The sequence below is a fragment of the Dermacentor albipictus genome, chromosome 1 (assembly GCF_038994185.2).
Source record: "Dermacentor albipictus isolate Rhodes 1998 colony chromosome 1, USDA_Dalb.pri_finalv2, whole genome shotgun sequence".
Taxonomy (NCBI): Eukaryota; Metazoa; Arthropoda; class Arachnida; order Ixodida; family Ixodidae; genus Dermacentor; species Dermacentor albipictus.
Genome location: NC_091821.1, coordinates 5,646,140 through 5,663,808, shown reverse-complemented (window position 1 = coordinate 5,663,808; position 17,669 = coordinate 5,646,140). Strand labels below are relative to the sequence as shown.

The window sequence follows — 17,669 nt, the reverse complement described above, 5'->3', positions numbered from 1 at the left end:
TAAAATTTCTGGCTATGCCGGTGCCCGTGGCATAAACATTTGTTGATCTGGATGTATATTTCGTTCTGTACTTGTTTAGCAATACAGTTGAAACCCAGATTAACGAAATCCCACGACTACGAAATTCTCGCAATGGAATATTTTTGTATGCCCGGCAAACGCCTATAGGATTCAGTGCATTTCGTATCTCTTGACAATTAAATTTCGCCTTTTACCTATTTACCAACATTTTACCTACCGTAAAAACCAGACTATAGGTGGGACCGGAATATGGGTCGATCTCCCAACTAACGAATTCTAAAAATGAAAAAAATTTTTCAGTGGCAAAATACCGAAAGACATGACACCCTTACCTATAAACAAATGCGACTCAGCGGGTTGCACAATGGTGACAGTATTTATTTAAATGCTGCTCGCATGTGCACCTGGCCATGTTTATAGCGGTATCGCGCGACCATCGACCCGCGTGCTTGTCAACACCGTATTAACGACGCTGAGCAGCGAAACAAACGAGATACGCGTCATGTGTACACATGCCCTTACTTTCGCTATTTCGCCGCTCCGTGACGTGATGATAAAAGGTGCTGACAAACACGCGGGTCGATGGTCGCGCGATACTGTTAAAAATTTGACGGATGTGCAGTACACAGAAGGGCACGAAGTCCGCAAGCGCTACTCCGAATCAGAGCAACACGTTTGAACAGAGTCGGATGACGAGTGCTTCTCGCTGTCCAATCCATAGGCGCGTGCAATCTCTACCGCTTTCAAACGAATGCACTCGACAACAGGCAGCGATCTTACACGCAGCTCTCGGACAGACTCCGCAACCTTGCCTTCCAGTTCTGCAGTCCGCTGCGATCCGGCCACGAAATGACGTTTTCTTTTGGTTGCTGCAAGTTGTAATACTTTGCTTTGTATAGAACTACACTGCCGACAGCACTTTGTGCTGTCGGCAGTGTAGTTCTATATCCTCGAGCAGAGCTTGCCAAAGTAGGCTGACGGAATTTTTACAGCAAAATTTTTCAGATATTGAACATTCAGCTTTTGTTTTTCTTCATTGAATTTGACATTCGCTTTGAAAGCTACCCGTCAATATTTGTGCAACCCTAATCGTAGCTTGTAGTTGAACAAGATGTCCTGAAATGTGACCACTTCTGTTACCAGCACATGCCTGCTCCAATGTCACCGCTGTCACAACAAGCAGCCCAGTTTCGATGTGGTGTTCCTTGCTTACTTAAAAATTTTGCATTTTCATACAAACTGAACAATTTTGTGCATGACAGGAGGTGTAGAGAAATCTACAATGATCACTTCAGGTATGAAGAGATGTCACCAGAATTGCCCTTGAAATAAGAAAAGGAAAAGAATTAGATGGCTAAGCAAGGTCATTTGCGCTGCAATCATTACAGTTCCACACCCTGCCTGCCTGCGTGCTCTGCCTAGACCTGCTTGTCATGTCTCCATTTATGGCACCAGTCATGTAACCACTGGTCTGGTGCTGGAAGTACACACCCACAAAAACTCCGATTATGCAGTAGATTTCTATTAATTTGACTGAAGTTAATTGTTTTGTTTTTTTTCAGTTAATACCTTAATGACCGAAGGTCCTGGCTAGCACCCATGCATTTCTATGGGCACAAACTTTCGTTAGCTCGATCCTAAGATTGGCGTTTGCCGGATAATTCAAACTTGACCAGTCAGTGCCTGACCCCTATGGTGAGCCTGATAGTGACCCCTTTTACTGGCAAAGTCTGTATAGGCAGAGCTCGGGGCACAGTGAATGCGTTAAATACATGTCTTCACCCAACAAAAACACCGATTTTCAGCCTGCCCTAGGAAAATTTTAATAATAATAATATTTGGGGTTTTACGTGCCAAAACCACTTTCTGATTATGAGGCACGCTGTAGTGGAGGACTCCGGAAATTTTGACCACCTGGGGTTCTTTAACGTGCACCTAAATCTAAACACACAGGTGTTTTCACATTTCGTCCCCATTGAAATGCGGCCGCCGTGGCCGGGATTCGATCCCGCGACCTCGTGCTTAGCAGCCCAACACCATAGCCACTGAGCAACCACGGCGGGTAGGAAATTTTTTTTTTTAATTAACTCATGATGTCTGATTACAGTATTCACCCAATTCTAATGCACGCCTTACTTGCCAGGAAAATTGGTGCGAAAATTGCCTGCCTGCACAGTGCAATCAAATACGAGAACCGCATTTGTATGCTTTACCACACAACATAGCTGTACTGCAACAACCTGATTTTAGGAAACCACCTGCTTGGGTGTGAGTTAGATTTTGAGTTTGCTTAGGAGATTTAATGTCATATATACGTTAGTTTTTTACTTTGGACAGAACTAAGGCGGGCATGCATTTGATTCCGGGGCCATGTTAGAATTGGGCATATACTGCGAAATGAATCGGCAGTGTGTTTTAGAGATTTTTCTGCATCTTGTTTAATTCAACCCACCAGATAAATAGATCAATTTTGACAGTGAAATTAACAGAAGTCGACTGTATTTCTTTTTCCACTGGAAACTGTGCCCTCTCCCTTTATGGCTGCATTCTACTTCTCAGACTCACCTCATGAGGCACCTGGTGAACTCGTTGTCATACCTCTTCAGTTTCTCATCAATGTACTCGAGCACAATTCGGATGACACGCACTATGGTCAGGATGAGGGAACCAAATGCAACTGATCCCAGGTGGTACCTGAGAGAGGAAAGTTGACAGCAATTAAAGTTGACCAATTAAAGCCACCTTCAAAAATTATCACAATTTCTTCAATTCAATGTTGCTATAACCGTCAACAGCTACAACCGACTGACCAAGAGTAAAGGTCAATGTCCGCAACTAGCACACAAAAATGGGCTCCATATTTAATCTTCTGCATTTTGTTTCAAAGTGCTTTCCACGGTGAATTTATACAAGAAAGTTTCCTTCGGATGGTTGATCCTGGACATATAAAGCCCAGACACAGTCTATATTATTGTCTATAAAGAACAGTCACAACATCCCCTTGGAAAATCCCACGCAAAAGTATAGCTCTTTTGTACGTATGTGTGCATCTAAGTGGCCTTCCCTAGCACATTCAGTATATTGAACACTGCACCCCTGCAAATGCGCATCTGCTAATAGTCACAATCACATCTTGCAACCACAAAGTAGCATCAGTACGTACCACATAGACAAAGTGAGCAAGGTCTCAGTTTTCCTCACTGCAAATACGAATAGCTCGTGCAAACTGCAGCGTTATTGGAAAGTGCAAAGTGGACAATGGATAGCCATGGTGCTTCAAGAATGCAAAAGGCCCCCCAGCGCGATACGCATTCCACAGTAATGTGGATGATGCAATATTTTCACCGAGTGTGTCCAGGAATGTGACGCTGAACTGGAGATCTCTGGCCACTGAGTATCTTCTTGCAGACCAGGAGATCCCAAACTGGGTTCCGTGAACAGCATATTTAACAGGCAAAACAAATCTGACTCCTCCTTCCTTTTCAACGAATTTTAAAATGAATAGCTTTCGTTGCTTCTTTCACCTGTTTTCAGGGTTGGTTGGCAGTTGGTGGTTCATGGTCAGTGGCCGGACTTGCGATAAAGTGCCGGTGCAAAGGGCTGTTGTGCCACGCTACGAGCACCACGTGGCAACCACGAGGTGATGGGAGCTGACTTACTGCCTACAGCACATGGCTACCACGAGGCGATGAAAGCACCCACTTCTCCATGGCAAATCGGGAATTCGACACGGGAGGTGACTTCAAGGGGCGCCAAGCCATCTCCGCGGCGCTCAGTCATCACCGCGACGAATCAGGAATTCGAGGCCGGCGAGGTCATCATCCTGCCTCGCCTAGTTCTGGCCGACGAGGGGTAGCCGAAAGGATTTAAGGGAGGACCGGCCCATTGTGAAAAGAGAGAGTCGCTTGCAGCCGCCCAGTCTGAGGGGCTCCTACTGCTAACTGAACGCTATCATCCACTATCTGTAAATATTGTATATAGCTTTTCGTTTCTTCTTCGTCTACAGAACGAGTCCGTCTTTCGTGCTCCACCCCAAAGTCACAACAGGGCGTGTGCACAACAGAGTTACGAGGCGCATTCTCTGCCGAATGCTAAGTTTATAGCTGTCTGAAATGCACATGTTATTGCGCTTGAGCCAATGCAGCAGTGGAGTGCTCAACAACAAAAACATTCGTTTGCTTGCTTGTTTTTACATTACATTTTTGGTTTAAACTAACCGCACGTCACATCCATACTTCTGTAGTCTTCGTGAAAAGACCATGGCGACAGCGGCGCACAAGACTCATCACTGGCAATTCACGGGCCTGCGCACAGTACTGAATGCATTTCATATGTGGGTGATCTAGCATGCGAGCAGGAAGAGATGTTCTGTACAAGCCAAAAACCATTTCTGCACTTAGGAACATCAATATGGTTGACTCATTGGCGACGTCCGTATGACGATCGGCAATTTAACTGTAACGGAAAAGCGGGGCACCTTCACATGCAAGTCAAGCTACAGGTACACTGATGGCGACGTTGTGCACATCCATATAAGCCAGTCTGCTTCCCCGCTGCATCTGTTCCCAGAACAACACACCCAACAAGCACTTGGACACTCACGAGGCCCGCCATGGTATGAAGTGGAATAGTGACGCGTGCTTTTAGGGTTCGTGTTGCTATTATTATATTGGACACCATTATTGCAACATTTGTATAAAAAAATAAAATAAGTAGACTTTTGTGCATCACACATCTTCTTGGAGAAACGTATTGGTAAGTTCACACCTGTCACAATCTTGGGAAACACTTCCGAGGTGTACGCCGTTTTCAGATTACAGATAGGAATATTTTACGTAAGCCTTCATTATAACAAAATCATTTTACTCGAATTTGGTGTGCTTTTTAAACAGGATTACTCGAAGCACACAGATTGCCTGCTCTGCTTAGAGCAAACCAACAAGGAGCAGATGCACGCACTCACGACGGCGCTCAGTGCCTTTCATGCAAAGTGATTCTTTCTGTACTGAGCAATTGAGCAGCCCTCTTGATGGCCAATGTCGTGCCTGCACCCCCTTTGGCTCCATGCCCGCACATTATCAAGGCGAGCAGAGCTGTGAAAGTAGTGCGCAACGAAACAGACAAATGTTACTCCGCACAGCTTTCTGCGTGCCCGACATGCATTGTGCCATCAAAGATCACTCAGGTGACCTAGGTTCCCAAACCAAAACGCACTACTTCCTCTGTACTTGCGTGTGCGCATGCATTACCCGCTGCAGACTGTGTGAACGTGTGTGGCTTGTGAATTGCTTCTATAAGCATGCCTTGCGCGTGATTTTGTGGTATACAATTGAAAATGGCATCACCAGTTCCCAGGAAAAAGTGTCTGACCTTAGAGCAAAAAGTTATTTCGATACATGTGGTGGAAAAGGGAAACTGACAGAAATTTGAAATCGCAAGGCAATTCGGTGTACCACATTCAACTTTGTCAAAGGTACTGAAGAACAAGGAAAACATCAAGCAAGAATCAAGAATCAGATGTATGCGTTAAGAGACAAAGCCGGCAATATCATTACTAATATGGATGAGATATTACAAGTGGCTGAGGAGTTCTATAGAGATTTGTACAGTACCAGTGCCACCCACGACGATAATGGAAGAGAAAATAGTCTAGAGGAATTCAAAATCCCACAGGTAACGCCGGAAGAAGTAGAGAAAGCCTTGGGAGATATGCAAAGGGGGAAGGCAGCTGGGGAGGATCAGGTAACAGCAGATTTGTTGAAGGATGGGGGGCAGATTGTTCTACAGAAACTGGCCACCCTGTATACGCAATGCCTCATAACGTCGAGCGTACCGAAATCTTGGAAAAATGCTAACATAATCCTAATCCATAAGAAAGGGGACGCCAAAGACTTGAAAAATTATAGACCAATCAGCTTACTGTCCGTTGCCTACAAACTATTTACTAAGGTAATCGCAAATAGAATCAGGAACACCTTAGACTTCTGTCAAGCAAAGGACCAGGCAGGATTCCATAAAGGCTACTCAACAATAGATCATATTCACACTATCAATCAGGTGATAGAGAAATGTGCGGAATATAACCAACCCTTATATATAGCTTTCATTGATTACGAGAAAGCATTTGATTCTGTCGAAACCTCAGCAGTCATGGAGGCATTACGGAATCAGGGTGTAGACGAGCCATATGTAAAAATACTGAAAAATATCTATAGCGGCTACACAGCCACCATAGTCCTCCATAAAGAAAGCAACAAAATCCCAATAAAGAAAGGCGTCAGGCAGGGAGATACGATCTCTCCAATGCTATTCACAGCGTGTTTACAGGAGGTATTCAGAGACCTGGATTGGGAAGAAATGGGGATAAAAGTTAATGGAGAATACCTTAGTAACTTGCGATTCGCTGATGATATTGCCTTGCTTAGTAACTCAGGGGACCAGCTGCAATGCATGCTCACTGACCTGGAGAGGCAAAGCAGAAGAGTGGGTCTAAAAATTAATCTGCAGAAAACTAAAGTAATGTTTAACAGTCTCGGGAGAGAACAGCAGTTTATAATAGGCAGCGAGGCACTGGAAGTCGTAAGCGAATACATCTACTTAGGGCAGGTAGTGACTGCGGATCCGGATCATGAGACAGAAATAATCAGAAGAATAAGAATGGGCTGGGGTGCGTTTGGCAGGCATTCTCAGATCATGAACAGCAGGTTGCCATTATCCCTCAAGAGACAAGTGTACAATAGCTGTGTCTTACCAGTACTCACCTACGGGGCAGAAACCTGGAGGCTTACAAAAAGGGTTATACTCAAATTGAGGACGACGCAACGAGCTATGGAAAGAAGAATGATAGGTGTAACGTTAAGGGATAAGAAAAGAGCCGATTGGGTGAGGGAACAAACGCGAGTTAGTGACATCTTAGTTGAAATCAAGAAAAAGAAATGGGCATGGGCAGGACATGTAATGAGGAGGGAAGATAACCGATGGTCATTAGGGGTTACGGACTGGATTCCAAGGGAAGGGAAGCGTAGCAGGGGGCGGCAGAAAGTTAGGTGGGCAGATGACATTAAGACGTTTGCAGGGACGACATGGCCACAATTAGTACATGACCGGGGTTGTTGGAGAAGTATGGGAGAGGCCTTTGCCCTGCAGTGGGCGTAACCAGGCTGATGATGATGATGATGAAGCTACCCCCAAGAACGTCACTGTTGGCTTCCATCCCGCACTGTTGATTTTTTCTATAGATTCTGCCGCCACGCACCACCGCAGTATTGTACACAGAGAGGTGCACGCAAGTGAGATGCTCATGCCTAGAAAACCACTGACAACCATTGAAAACCACTTCCGTCGTGCGCCCTCTCTAGAAAGGGACCTGCATTGGAGGCTGAGTCTAGGCGCGACAACGGCTCATGTCTTTGTGCGTGCTGCGTTCTCACCGCTCATGTTTGCAGAGAAGTGATACAAAGCACGAAAGTCACTTCGATTGCCACTGCTGCTGCACTTCCTCATGCTAACATTTTGACAGGGAGTGTCCGCGGTCATCGAGTGGGATTTGTCCATGTTTGCCTGTGTGCACTGACACCATGCTTGTTAATTTAGATAGTAAGCAGATTTTTGCACGGTTATATTGCCAACAAAACTACTATCCTTACTTTGTATAGCCATCTACGCATTCGCTATCGCAATCGATGGTTAGCCTTTTGGGCGAAATTGCAACATTTTTATTTATTAATTAGGATTACCTACAACGCCAAGAAAGCATTATTGTAGGAAGGTTACATTTCTTGCAAAACTGAAAGAAAGCAGCAAACCAGGGTGTCTATCAAGTTGACATTTCCAAATTCCCCGAGTTTTCCAGGTTTTCCCTGAGTGCCTTGGCGAAATTCCCCGAGTACTGCAGAACTATGTTTTATGTCAAGACGAGCTGAAACCATATCGCCTGATGCTGTCACTCTCTAGCAAGCATTGACAAAAATTAAAGAAACAAAAAAACCACTTAATCCAATTTGAATACTAAGGAGTAGTGTTTATGTTATTCAAAAAGAGAATAGAAGGGAGGGGTTAGTAAAATACACAGCAAATAAGATGTCCTCGAAAAAATATTGCAAATCTAGCTGGCCATTCTCAAATAGGAATAAAAAGGAGATGCATACAGAAGCAAATATTTTCAAATATGAGCTATTTCTATCAACTGACAGGAAGCTCAGTGGTATGAAGCCCGAACTTTGTCACAATTTACATTCTCTCTCAGCAACTCGTAAATCAACCTCAACTGTCCCTACTTACTGTCAGCCCGTGAACAACACCTCACCGTGTTTCACTGCGTTAAAGAGTTTATTTTGGTTTGGATGAAGGACACCTGCATCTTGGCATCAGCCAACACTTTGTTTTTTAAGCTCAAGCTTCTTCAGAACGGCGGCAGCGTATTTCCTTTCCCATTCATTCCTCAATGTGTAGGTTCTTTCTGTTCTAGTCCTCATTCCGCCGCTCGTTTGCCCCACGGACCATTTGAAGCATCTTCTTGGTCAGTTGTACAGTCAACGTCCGATTTTTCTAACTGCCTAGGGGCAGCGAAAACGTGGGAAAAATTGGTCAGTTGGAAAAAATGAATGCATGTCTTTTAGTGCCCTTAAGGGCTCAAACCACCACAGGCAAATTAAAAAAAGCTCTGAAGGCCTGTCGGTACACGTATTAGGTGTGTCGGTGCTCATACTGTGACAGGAGATACCAGGTGCACACATGTATAATGAAGGAATACATGCTATGTCCCGTGGCAATAGCCCCTTCACACGCTTGTTATGCTTCACTGCAATACTTTTGCATATGTTCCAAGTCACATTTCTGTACAGACGCGAAGCTGATTTTTGGAAAGCGGCTTTATGCAACGTACCATGCTTTCCAAGCTAAGTAAATCGCGAGGACCACAAAGGCAGAGTCAGTGCCATTGCTGACAGCAGCGAATTCTTTCAATAAAAGGTATGTCACCCAATGGCAAGAAGCTTAATAGCGAACGTCGAAGCAGCTAGGTCTAGTGTTGCCGCAGTGGTGCCTACGACTGCCAACATGCATTGTAATACATAAGAAATAGCCAATACTATAAACGATTAACATTGTCGCAGAAGGCATTCCTTTTTCCTCTGCTGCCATCTTGGATTTTCCCCCACATCCTCCCCAGCGTCCGCTTTCTGCGCTTTGTCATCTGCTAGCCTACTGTTCCAGCTGCCAAAAGGATACACGGAAATCTAAGAATCCCCAGATTTCGAAATATTGGTTCATAGTACCGAGGCATAGTTAACATGACACAGAAAGTGAATAATGATCGTTATTCAGAACTTCGTAGTACTGAGATATTTTTACCTTTAAACTACAGTTGAATTCTGTTAATTCGAACACGCTTAATTCGAACTTCTGGTTTATTTGAACTGCCGCCGTGTTCCCGTCAAATTTATATGTGTTCCAATGGGCGAAAAGTATTTGCGCATTTGAATTGCCAGGCGTTTGGTGGAGTCTGATCAATGCTGGTGAGAGACAGCGCCACCTCTGACCAGCATTGCTCTGACCCCAGAAAGCCTTAAGAGAGACCCCTCAACACCGCGTGCAAAAAAACGTGGTAGAAATTTGACCCTCTCTCAAATGGCAAGGTCGTCGTTTCTGCGTCGCGCCATAATGTCCCGGCCACACTGGTGGCAAAACATGCACCGCAGAAGGGATCGGTCCTGGGCCAATTTTTTGTGGCTCGCTGCGAGTGGAGGAGACCAATAAGAGTGGCCCCTACAGTGACATATGCACGGGAAACTGGTATCATGCGCATTCGCCCGAACGCTGTATTCGTACTCGCGTCTGGTTCAGTCAGACTGCCTGCTTCGCACTATCATCTGCTTGCGTCGGCTCTCGCTTGCGCTTATTTTGGTTGACTTGGTTGGTCTCATTCGCAATTGTTTTTTTACAATGGCGTGTCTAAACCGAGACGCCTCGACGGAAATGTCATTGGAGACAGTGCACCGTATCCGATTCTGTACGACAAGACAGACCCCGAATACAAGGACGCGAAGGCAACACCCAGTACCTCATTCTCCTAGTCTTTTGAATGTGGCGACACCGCAACAGAAGGGAGCATGCCAACATAATTATGATCAGTGGCAACGACTACGTCATCCTGATAAGACATCACTCACGTTAATAATGCAGGACAAAGAACATAAACACAGTGCTAATCTGTCAGCAGATGAAGGAAAAAACATGCAAGCATGCAGAGGAAAGCAGCAGCGGAGGCCCAGTCTGGCCTCGGCAACTCCAATGCTTCGGTGGCAGCAGGTGGTAGTAGGGTCCCTGTATATGCTCCCGCAGAGAGCGGGAGCATATACAGGGACACCAGGTGGCAGAGGTAATTAGCGCCATCCAGCAAGCTGGCGGAAAAGCGAATCTCCTTCCCTCCCGCCCCTCCTCGCCCTCCCTATCCAACACCCTCGTAACTCCCTCACCTTCGACAGTCCCTGCGACTTCTTTCGCGATATTTCACTACGCCCACCGTTCGTGCATCGTGCTATGGTGCACGAATACTTCATGAACAAGCCATTTTAAATCAAACAAATTTTCAGGCCCCTTTGAGTTTGAATTATCGAGATTTGACCGTATAATAAGTCAGAAGTGGATTTCTGAAAAATTTGTTCATCTGAAAACGTCCTTAATGCGGTGTTCATGGTAATGACGTTTCACTGTACAACTTATATGAGGCTGCACTCTTCTACAAATTGTTGTCAAAGTGCATGTGCATTACACTAGGCAGATCCTGATCAGAAGTTCCACTGTGAACAATGTGGGCCGATTTTCTGGTAATGATACGTGTTGACTGTGGTCAACTGATCTTATATTGCCCTTCAACGCCACATTTTTTACACGCAATGCACAGGACGTTTCTATTTACTGAAAAAAAAAATGCAAACTGTCATTCAACAGGAGACTCGACAACAGTCTCCATTTCGCCACTTTCTTGGAGCATTTTGTGTGCGTTTCGCCTGCGTTGCGTCTACTCAATATTGTAGCACATATTAGTTATTACCACATTCTCTGTGAATCTCTCACTGGTTTAAAAATGTGTATTCCTGTACAATGAATTAAGGTAAAGTAGCAAGTTAATGTGTACTCTACGTCACGAAGTGTATGAATACGTCTCCATTTCCTTTTTTTTTATTCGCTGTTAAATGCAAGCAGTTAATGATCTCAAGCAAGCGAGGCCACTGTGAGTAACAATGCATTAGTAGGACCATGAGACTGCTTTAGATTAGAATATTTTACTGCCCTTGAATGGTTATGCGGACGACAGCGATGGGACAAATTTGTAAATACTTGAGAAGCTAAAATAAAAAAGTTGCTCGATTTCAGCTAATAGTGGCCACTATCTTGTTTCAAGCTAACAATACCAGAATGAGGAACATAAGGAAATTATAGTAGACACCTTTCAACTCGGTGTTATAGCGTCCTGCATCTGAAGACTGCCGTGTCACACGATTCTCACATAATATCCCATTTTAGCTTCCATTTTGTAAAATAATTCACCACAATGGCATCAGAACCACATAGAGTCAAACATCCATATATCGAATTATTGCGTATATGGAACACTTTCTATATCACTTGGAAGATCGCATGCATTTTTCATTTTTTATTTAAAACGAGGTCGTATGTAGAACGGATATATCAAACTCCACCACCCCAAACCACGTGCACTCTGTTGTCAGGCGGTGAGCTTTCCCGCAACACCCTCAAAGATAGCAGTGGTGCAATGGGTGTTCCCGACTGCTGCGCACTATAGCTGCGCACATCAATTGCGCCAAAGGCGCGCCACTTGAACGTAACGGAGTATGCGCGTGGCGGCTTGGCTAGTTCGACAACGTCAATGACGCATTGCATTTGCTGCACTGACTCCTCCTCGATTCCACGCTATGCGCCTGCCTCGCAAGGAATGGCACTGTGCTTCCACAACAACGCGCGATAGCACATGTTCACTGGGCTCACTCATAGATGCCACTTAATACTTTGTTACTGACAGTGTTTCAAAATGCTTCAATTGATGGAGATCGCAGCGGAAGTAGCGGCCAAACCAAACGGAGACGCTGCTGAGGTTGATCCCGCAAGCGCTGCTGTTACCCTGCTCCCGACTTCAACTGAGGCTGTAGCTGCTTTGGCCCTTCTACGCCGCTGCTGTGGCGCAATAGAACGCACCGGCCTATCGCTTGTAGATTGTTTAGATTATGTTGAGGACACCATGGCTAAGCGCACGGCTGCCAATAAGAAGCAGGCTACACTGCTGCAGTACTTTGAGCCAAAGAAAATAATTTGTGTGAAGCTTTGAGTGAGTCTTTGAGCGGCACGACTGGTGCTAATTGCCACGCCGATAAATTGGTCTCAATGCGACCTGCTGCTGGTGCTCAAAGCCACGCTATTATGGCCCTTCCTGTGGTTTGTTTATAAATGATTACTGATGAGATACCATCCACTGGGAATGCCCTGGGAATTTGTGAAATGATTTTTACTGCTGCAACTTTAGAAACGATGAATGAAATTTCAACTTTAAAGAAGTTTTTCGCAGCAAGTACAACTTAATTATATCGAGGTTTGACTGCATCAATACATATACCGTAAAATTCCAACCAAGTGCCCCCACCCATGCGAGAGCCCCCCGCCCTCAACTTCACTGCTAATGTCAAATTTCCGTGCCATTCCGGGAAAGCAGACAGTGGTCTCGCTGGCAAATGGCAAGATCTGCCTGTCACACAGCACAGAGGATCTCCCTGCAGCACAGCAACGAGGCTACTCAGCGACGGAGGAGTGGTCGCAGCTATGCTCTGGTCTTCCGGCAGCCTTACCGCCGCTGATCGCTCACCACCGATATTATAGCTAGGCCTTTTCCGGTTCACTTTGAATCTGTAGCAGGCAGCACTTCAGAACGAACCGCCGACACTCCCAAGCAGCAACATTTTGTTACCGTTGTTGCCGGTTTACCCTCTCCTAACAATAATTTCACATGCAGAAGAAAACATGCTGATATTCACAATGTCGCCAGCTGTGATGCGAGCATGACCGAGCCGCGGTTTGCTGTCTGTTGTCGGTAGCCATGCACTGCAGCTGAGATTGACTTCTACCAGAACTCTTGTTACTGCTAATCATTTGACCGTGGACTTCAAGTAGAATTCTGCTAACTTTTTTTTGTGACTAACTTGGAGGAGTCTTTCAGTTTTGAGAATGATGAAGAACGCCTAACAAATCTTTGGCTTAATAAACTTCATGTTAAATAAAATTTTAAATTCATGTCCACTGCGTTTTATTTTTTTTCCCGGCGGGAAAATTTTGTCGTCGCCATCTTGAATTTTGGTGCCATTCTGGGATAGCGCCTTCACCCCTTGCCAGTAATTTCAACCCGCTTGAGGGGGGGCTCTTGCTCGGAATTTTAGGGTAGAGCTATTTTGCGATCCCCTTCTAGTCTGATATATCCAGAAATAACTGTATAAAGACATATCATAAGAAGCCAACAAACACTGACACCAAGGACAACAGAGGGGAAATTACTTGTGCTTAATAAATGAAATAAAGAAACGATAAATTAATGGAAATTAAAGTGGATGAAAAAACAACTTGCCACAGGTGGGAACCGAACCCACAGCCTTCGCATTTCGCGTGCGATGCTCTACCAATTGAGCTACCGCGCCGCCGTTTTCCCATCCACTTTCTTGGGTATTTATGTGTCCTAGTAGAGCCCTGGGAGTGTTAGCCAGTGCCACCACTCACAGACCTTGGCGGCGGACGTGGAATGTCTTTTTTTGCCGCAGGCGTCACGAGAACGTCATCTTTTTAGGGTGAAGGCAACTGGTCAATAAACCCACATATGCTACCTGAAGGCATCAATGTTGCCGGATTCGAGACCCTCGTTAAGTAATAATGAGAAGAAAGGGGGTTAACCGAGGGGCCCGATTTTTATTAGTCATATCATAAGAAGCCAACAAACACTGACACCAAGGACAACATAGGGGAAGTTACTTGTGCTTAATAAATGAAATAAAGAAACGATAAATTAATGGAAATTAAAGTGGATGAAAAAACAACTTGCCGCAGGTGGGAACCGAACCCACAGCCTTCGCATTTCGCGTGCGATGCTCTCGGTTAACCCCCTTTCTTCTCTGTATAAAGATATGTATCTTAAAGGCTTCATTTTCACTTCTAGCAAGCTTCTTTTGTTCATATGCTCAGAGCTGTAATTGGGAAGCTCATTTGTTCACTTTACACTGTTTTTTGGTTGCGGTAATTTCTTATATCCATTGCATTTTTACAGAAATCTTGTACAGCTTGGAAGAGCTTACGGACCTATTTAGCCATAGTTTTGTTTTTACTGCCCTTTAGGTTTTGTTGCTTTTATCAGGCACCCCCCCACCACATCCTTCGCTTTCCTTCGCTTTCCCAACTTTCTTTCACCCCCGCTTGTACACTTCTTGGGTTTCTCGGTTGCTTTAGAGCCTTTTGGCCTGAGTGTTTTGAATTGTGAGCCCATAACAAGCCAGCAAAAATTCCATATTTTGCATCTGGGCATGCCATGCCTACCGGACAGTGATCCATAGTCCATGGAGCACAGCAAAGAAAGGAACATCCTGTGGCTTGTGAAAGGCCCAGTAGTAGGAGGCAAAGGCTGCCGCCAGCGCCACCTGACCCAGCCCCACTATGAAGAACATGCCCCAGATGAGGCCAATGAAGTTGTAGATCTGCAGCCGTGACAGGTGCTGGTTGGCCACGTACTGCGTGAACTGACACTTGAGATGCGACAGCGAAGACGACTTGTTGGCCTCCTGTAAGATGGCAAGAGCAGGTCGGAAAATATGTTGCCACTTCTCAACACCAACCAAACAACAAATTTGTACCTTTCAGGATACAACATTAAAGAATCCATCCCTCAAATGCTTTAATGCCAGTGAATGGCAGCCTATTCTCTCTGCTGTACTACTGAGAAGCAAGATAGATGACAGTGTTATCTACTGCACCACATGCAATAAAACTGCCCTTCAGAGCGACTTTGCTAACCTTTCTGAATGGCGCGACCCTTGGTTAACGACACTGAACATTAGTCAATGTAAAATAATGTCACTCTTGCACAGCCACTATACCCTCAAGTTTCGGTATGTGATTAATAACTTGCCCTTGGAATCAGTTTATGCCAAGATGTTATTGTGTCTAACTAATATCACACTTGCTCATAAAAGAACACTAGGCTTCCTGAAATGTCATCTCTGCCATGCGCCAAGGCTACTTGCCTACAAATCACTAGCGCGGTGAAAATGCTCTGCAGCATGGGACTTACATCTTGTCAACACACTTGCAAAACTGTGATGTAATGTGAATTCTTTTGAGTACATCACATCAGCATTACATTGCTGATGCATCAATATCTTGTCATCGTCAAATCACTAGCCACTGCCATAAGTTCTTCAACAGTACTAACCCCATAAACACCTTATTAGACCACCCATCAGTCAGCATCAAGTTTCAGCCTGCTTGGTTTCCCGGGCTGTGCCAGACTGCAAAGGCCTTGCTCCCAATAGCGTTGCTTTGACACGCCCATTGTTACTTAATTCAGCAAGTCACAAGCCACTTTGGGCAAAGCTGTCTGTAAATTTGTTATCTTTTACACCAATATTGTTATAACCCATCTCTTATAAGACAGACCTCAAAATAAGCAACAGAGATATAACAAATTGTTGGGTACAACGAAGTAAACGTAGAGTATGCCTCATTGATATCAGTGTGCAAGAAATATATGCTTACAAGGAATAACGGACGTAATGATGCTATTAATGTATCAGATACGAGTTCGTTATTACAAGGTTCGATTGTATCACTGATACAGAAAACACACTGAACTGAAACAGAAGAGAGCATGTCAGGAAGAATGTCAGCAGCCACAACCACAGTAAATGCAAATTTAGGAATGACATAAATTTGTATTTAGGCACGAAATTGCAACAGTGTTAAAGTTTTGGGTCATCCAAATGCTCTTATACGCCATTTCGGATTAAAAAACTACAACTTCCAGTAGCAACATAATGAAGAGGCCATGACACACACACACAGGTATACAGTACAACCCTGCCGATACGTTCCTCATTGCTGCATTGAGTTGCTACGGTCCCGACCTAAAGCCCTTTGACTCCCATGCATTATGTTCTCATTTTATATCGGGTGCACAAGGTATTTGAGAACACAATGTTGGCTTCAGGCAGAGAAGAATATCTCCAGTAAAAATAGACATATTTGCACCAAACATTGGGAAATACTTCTCTTACGGTTTATTTACACAATCACTTGTTGTTTGTTGGCCTCTCTCTCAACAACGCCCAAGACATAGTGGTCAAGCAGATTTAAATCTGGAGAACTAGGAGGCCACAAGTTGGGAGTGACGTGTTCGTAGTTGTCAGCCAGCCACTCCTGGGTGATGCAGGCAGTGTGGGCGGGAGCCGAATCTTGCTGAAAGCCATAAGGTTTTTCTTTCGAAGCGAGTCTCTATCCAGGGCTTTACAGCGGTGGTAAGCACCTCCACATATGCCGCAGCATTAACGCGGAGTCCTTCTGCAAAAAAGTGTGGGGGCATGACGTCCCCCTCATTGCTGACAATGGCTAACACCATCACAGACGACGGAAGTTTTGTGTGAATCATCACTGCACGCACCTCATCAGCGCTTGCGCAAGGCCACCTGTCATTATGGCATATAAATTTTTGGTCTTGGTCAAAGTTCTTTTCATATGAAAAAAAAAAAAAAGTCTTCCAGGCTCCTCCGGTCCCTTCAGCTTGCTTAGCAAGCACTTGGACTGGAGCAGACGATGATGACTGCAGCCGCCGAAGAAAATCGGGGGGGGTGACGACGTCTGACTGCTGTGCTTTTTTTCCTTTTCGTCACAAATGCCATGTCACCGCCAGAACAAATCAGTTCTGTCCACACCTTGTAAACGAAATACTTCGTTCAGAAAGGTGGCAATTTCCAAGTCACTGTGGTGTGTACCCAGGGCGACGAGGACTGCATGGTGTTTCATTTTCTGCATCAACCTGTGTGCTTTCATCTTTGAACAAACTGCGTAGTATGAATGATAAGGGGTCAACCAACAAGAAGCCACACGCCTAGATAGATATGATGAGCCTGCTGGTGTCTATGGCGATAAGTAATAGTGTTCTCAAATACCTCGCATACCCGGTATATCGCCATTTTGTACTATTCCCGCATCTGAATGCAGCAGTCGTGTAAATTTAGTGCTGCAGAGGCAAATTTTTCATTGCATATTGCAACACTGATGGTAAATGTATGTGTCGCAATAAACAAACCAAGGTTGCGCAAGCATATCAAGAGAAAATGTGCACAGAGTGGTTGTGTGCACATAAGTAGTGCACATAAATTAAAACCTACCGGGAACTATGCATACTGGGCCAAATCACCCAAGCCTGGTGAGTCGTGGAGTAAGGAAACCAACTAATGTCAACCAGCCAGTCTCAACAAGCGAACTTTCCGCGAAGCCATTCTCTTTGCTTTTTTTCTAACAATAGTACCGGCACAACAATGGACCTTTGACATTCAGTGTATTGGCAGAAAAAGTTTGGTTCCCAGCAATGTTTAACCTATGCA

At 44.8% G+C, this 17,669-nt stretch overlaps 1 protein-coding gene across 9 annotated transcripts in view; it reads right to left on the bottom strand.

The window, feature by feature from the left end:
* The window catches only part of Ctl2 (Choline transporter-like 2), a 608,937-nt gene that overhangs the window by 101,559 nt on the left and 489,709 nt on the right, over window positions 1–17,669 (bottom strand). For all 9 annotated transcript variants that reach the window (XM_065452835.2, XM_065452836.2, XM_065452840.2 and 6 more), the window contains 2 exons: window positions 14,608–14,849; window positions 2,587–2,715 (listed from right to left, as the gene is read on the bottom strand). In XM_065452835.2, coding sequence (XP_065308907.1) covers window positions 2,587–2,715; window positions 14,608–14,849 — 371 coding nt within the window. The remainder of the gene's footprint in view (window positions 1–2,586; window positions 2,716–14,607; window positions 14,850–17,669) is intronic.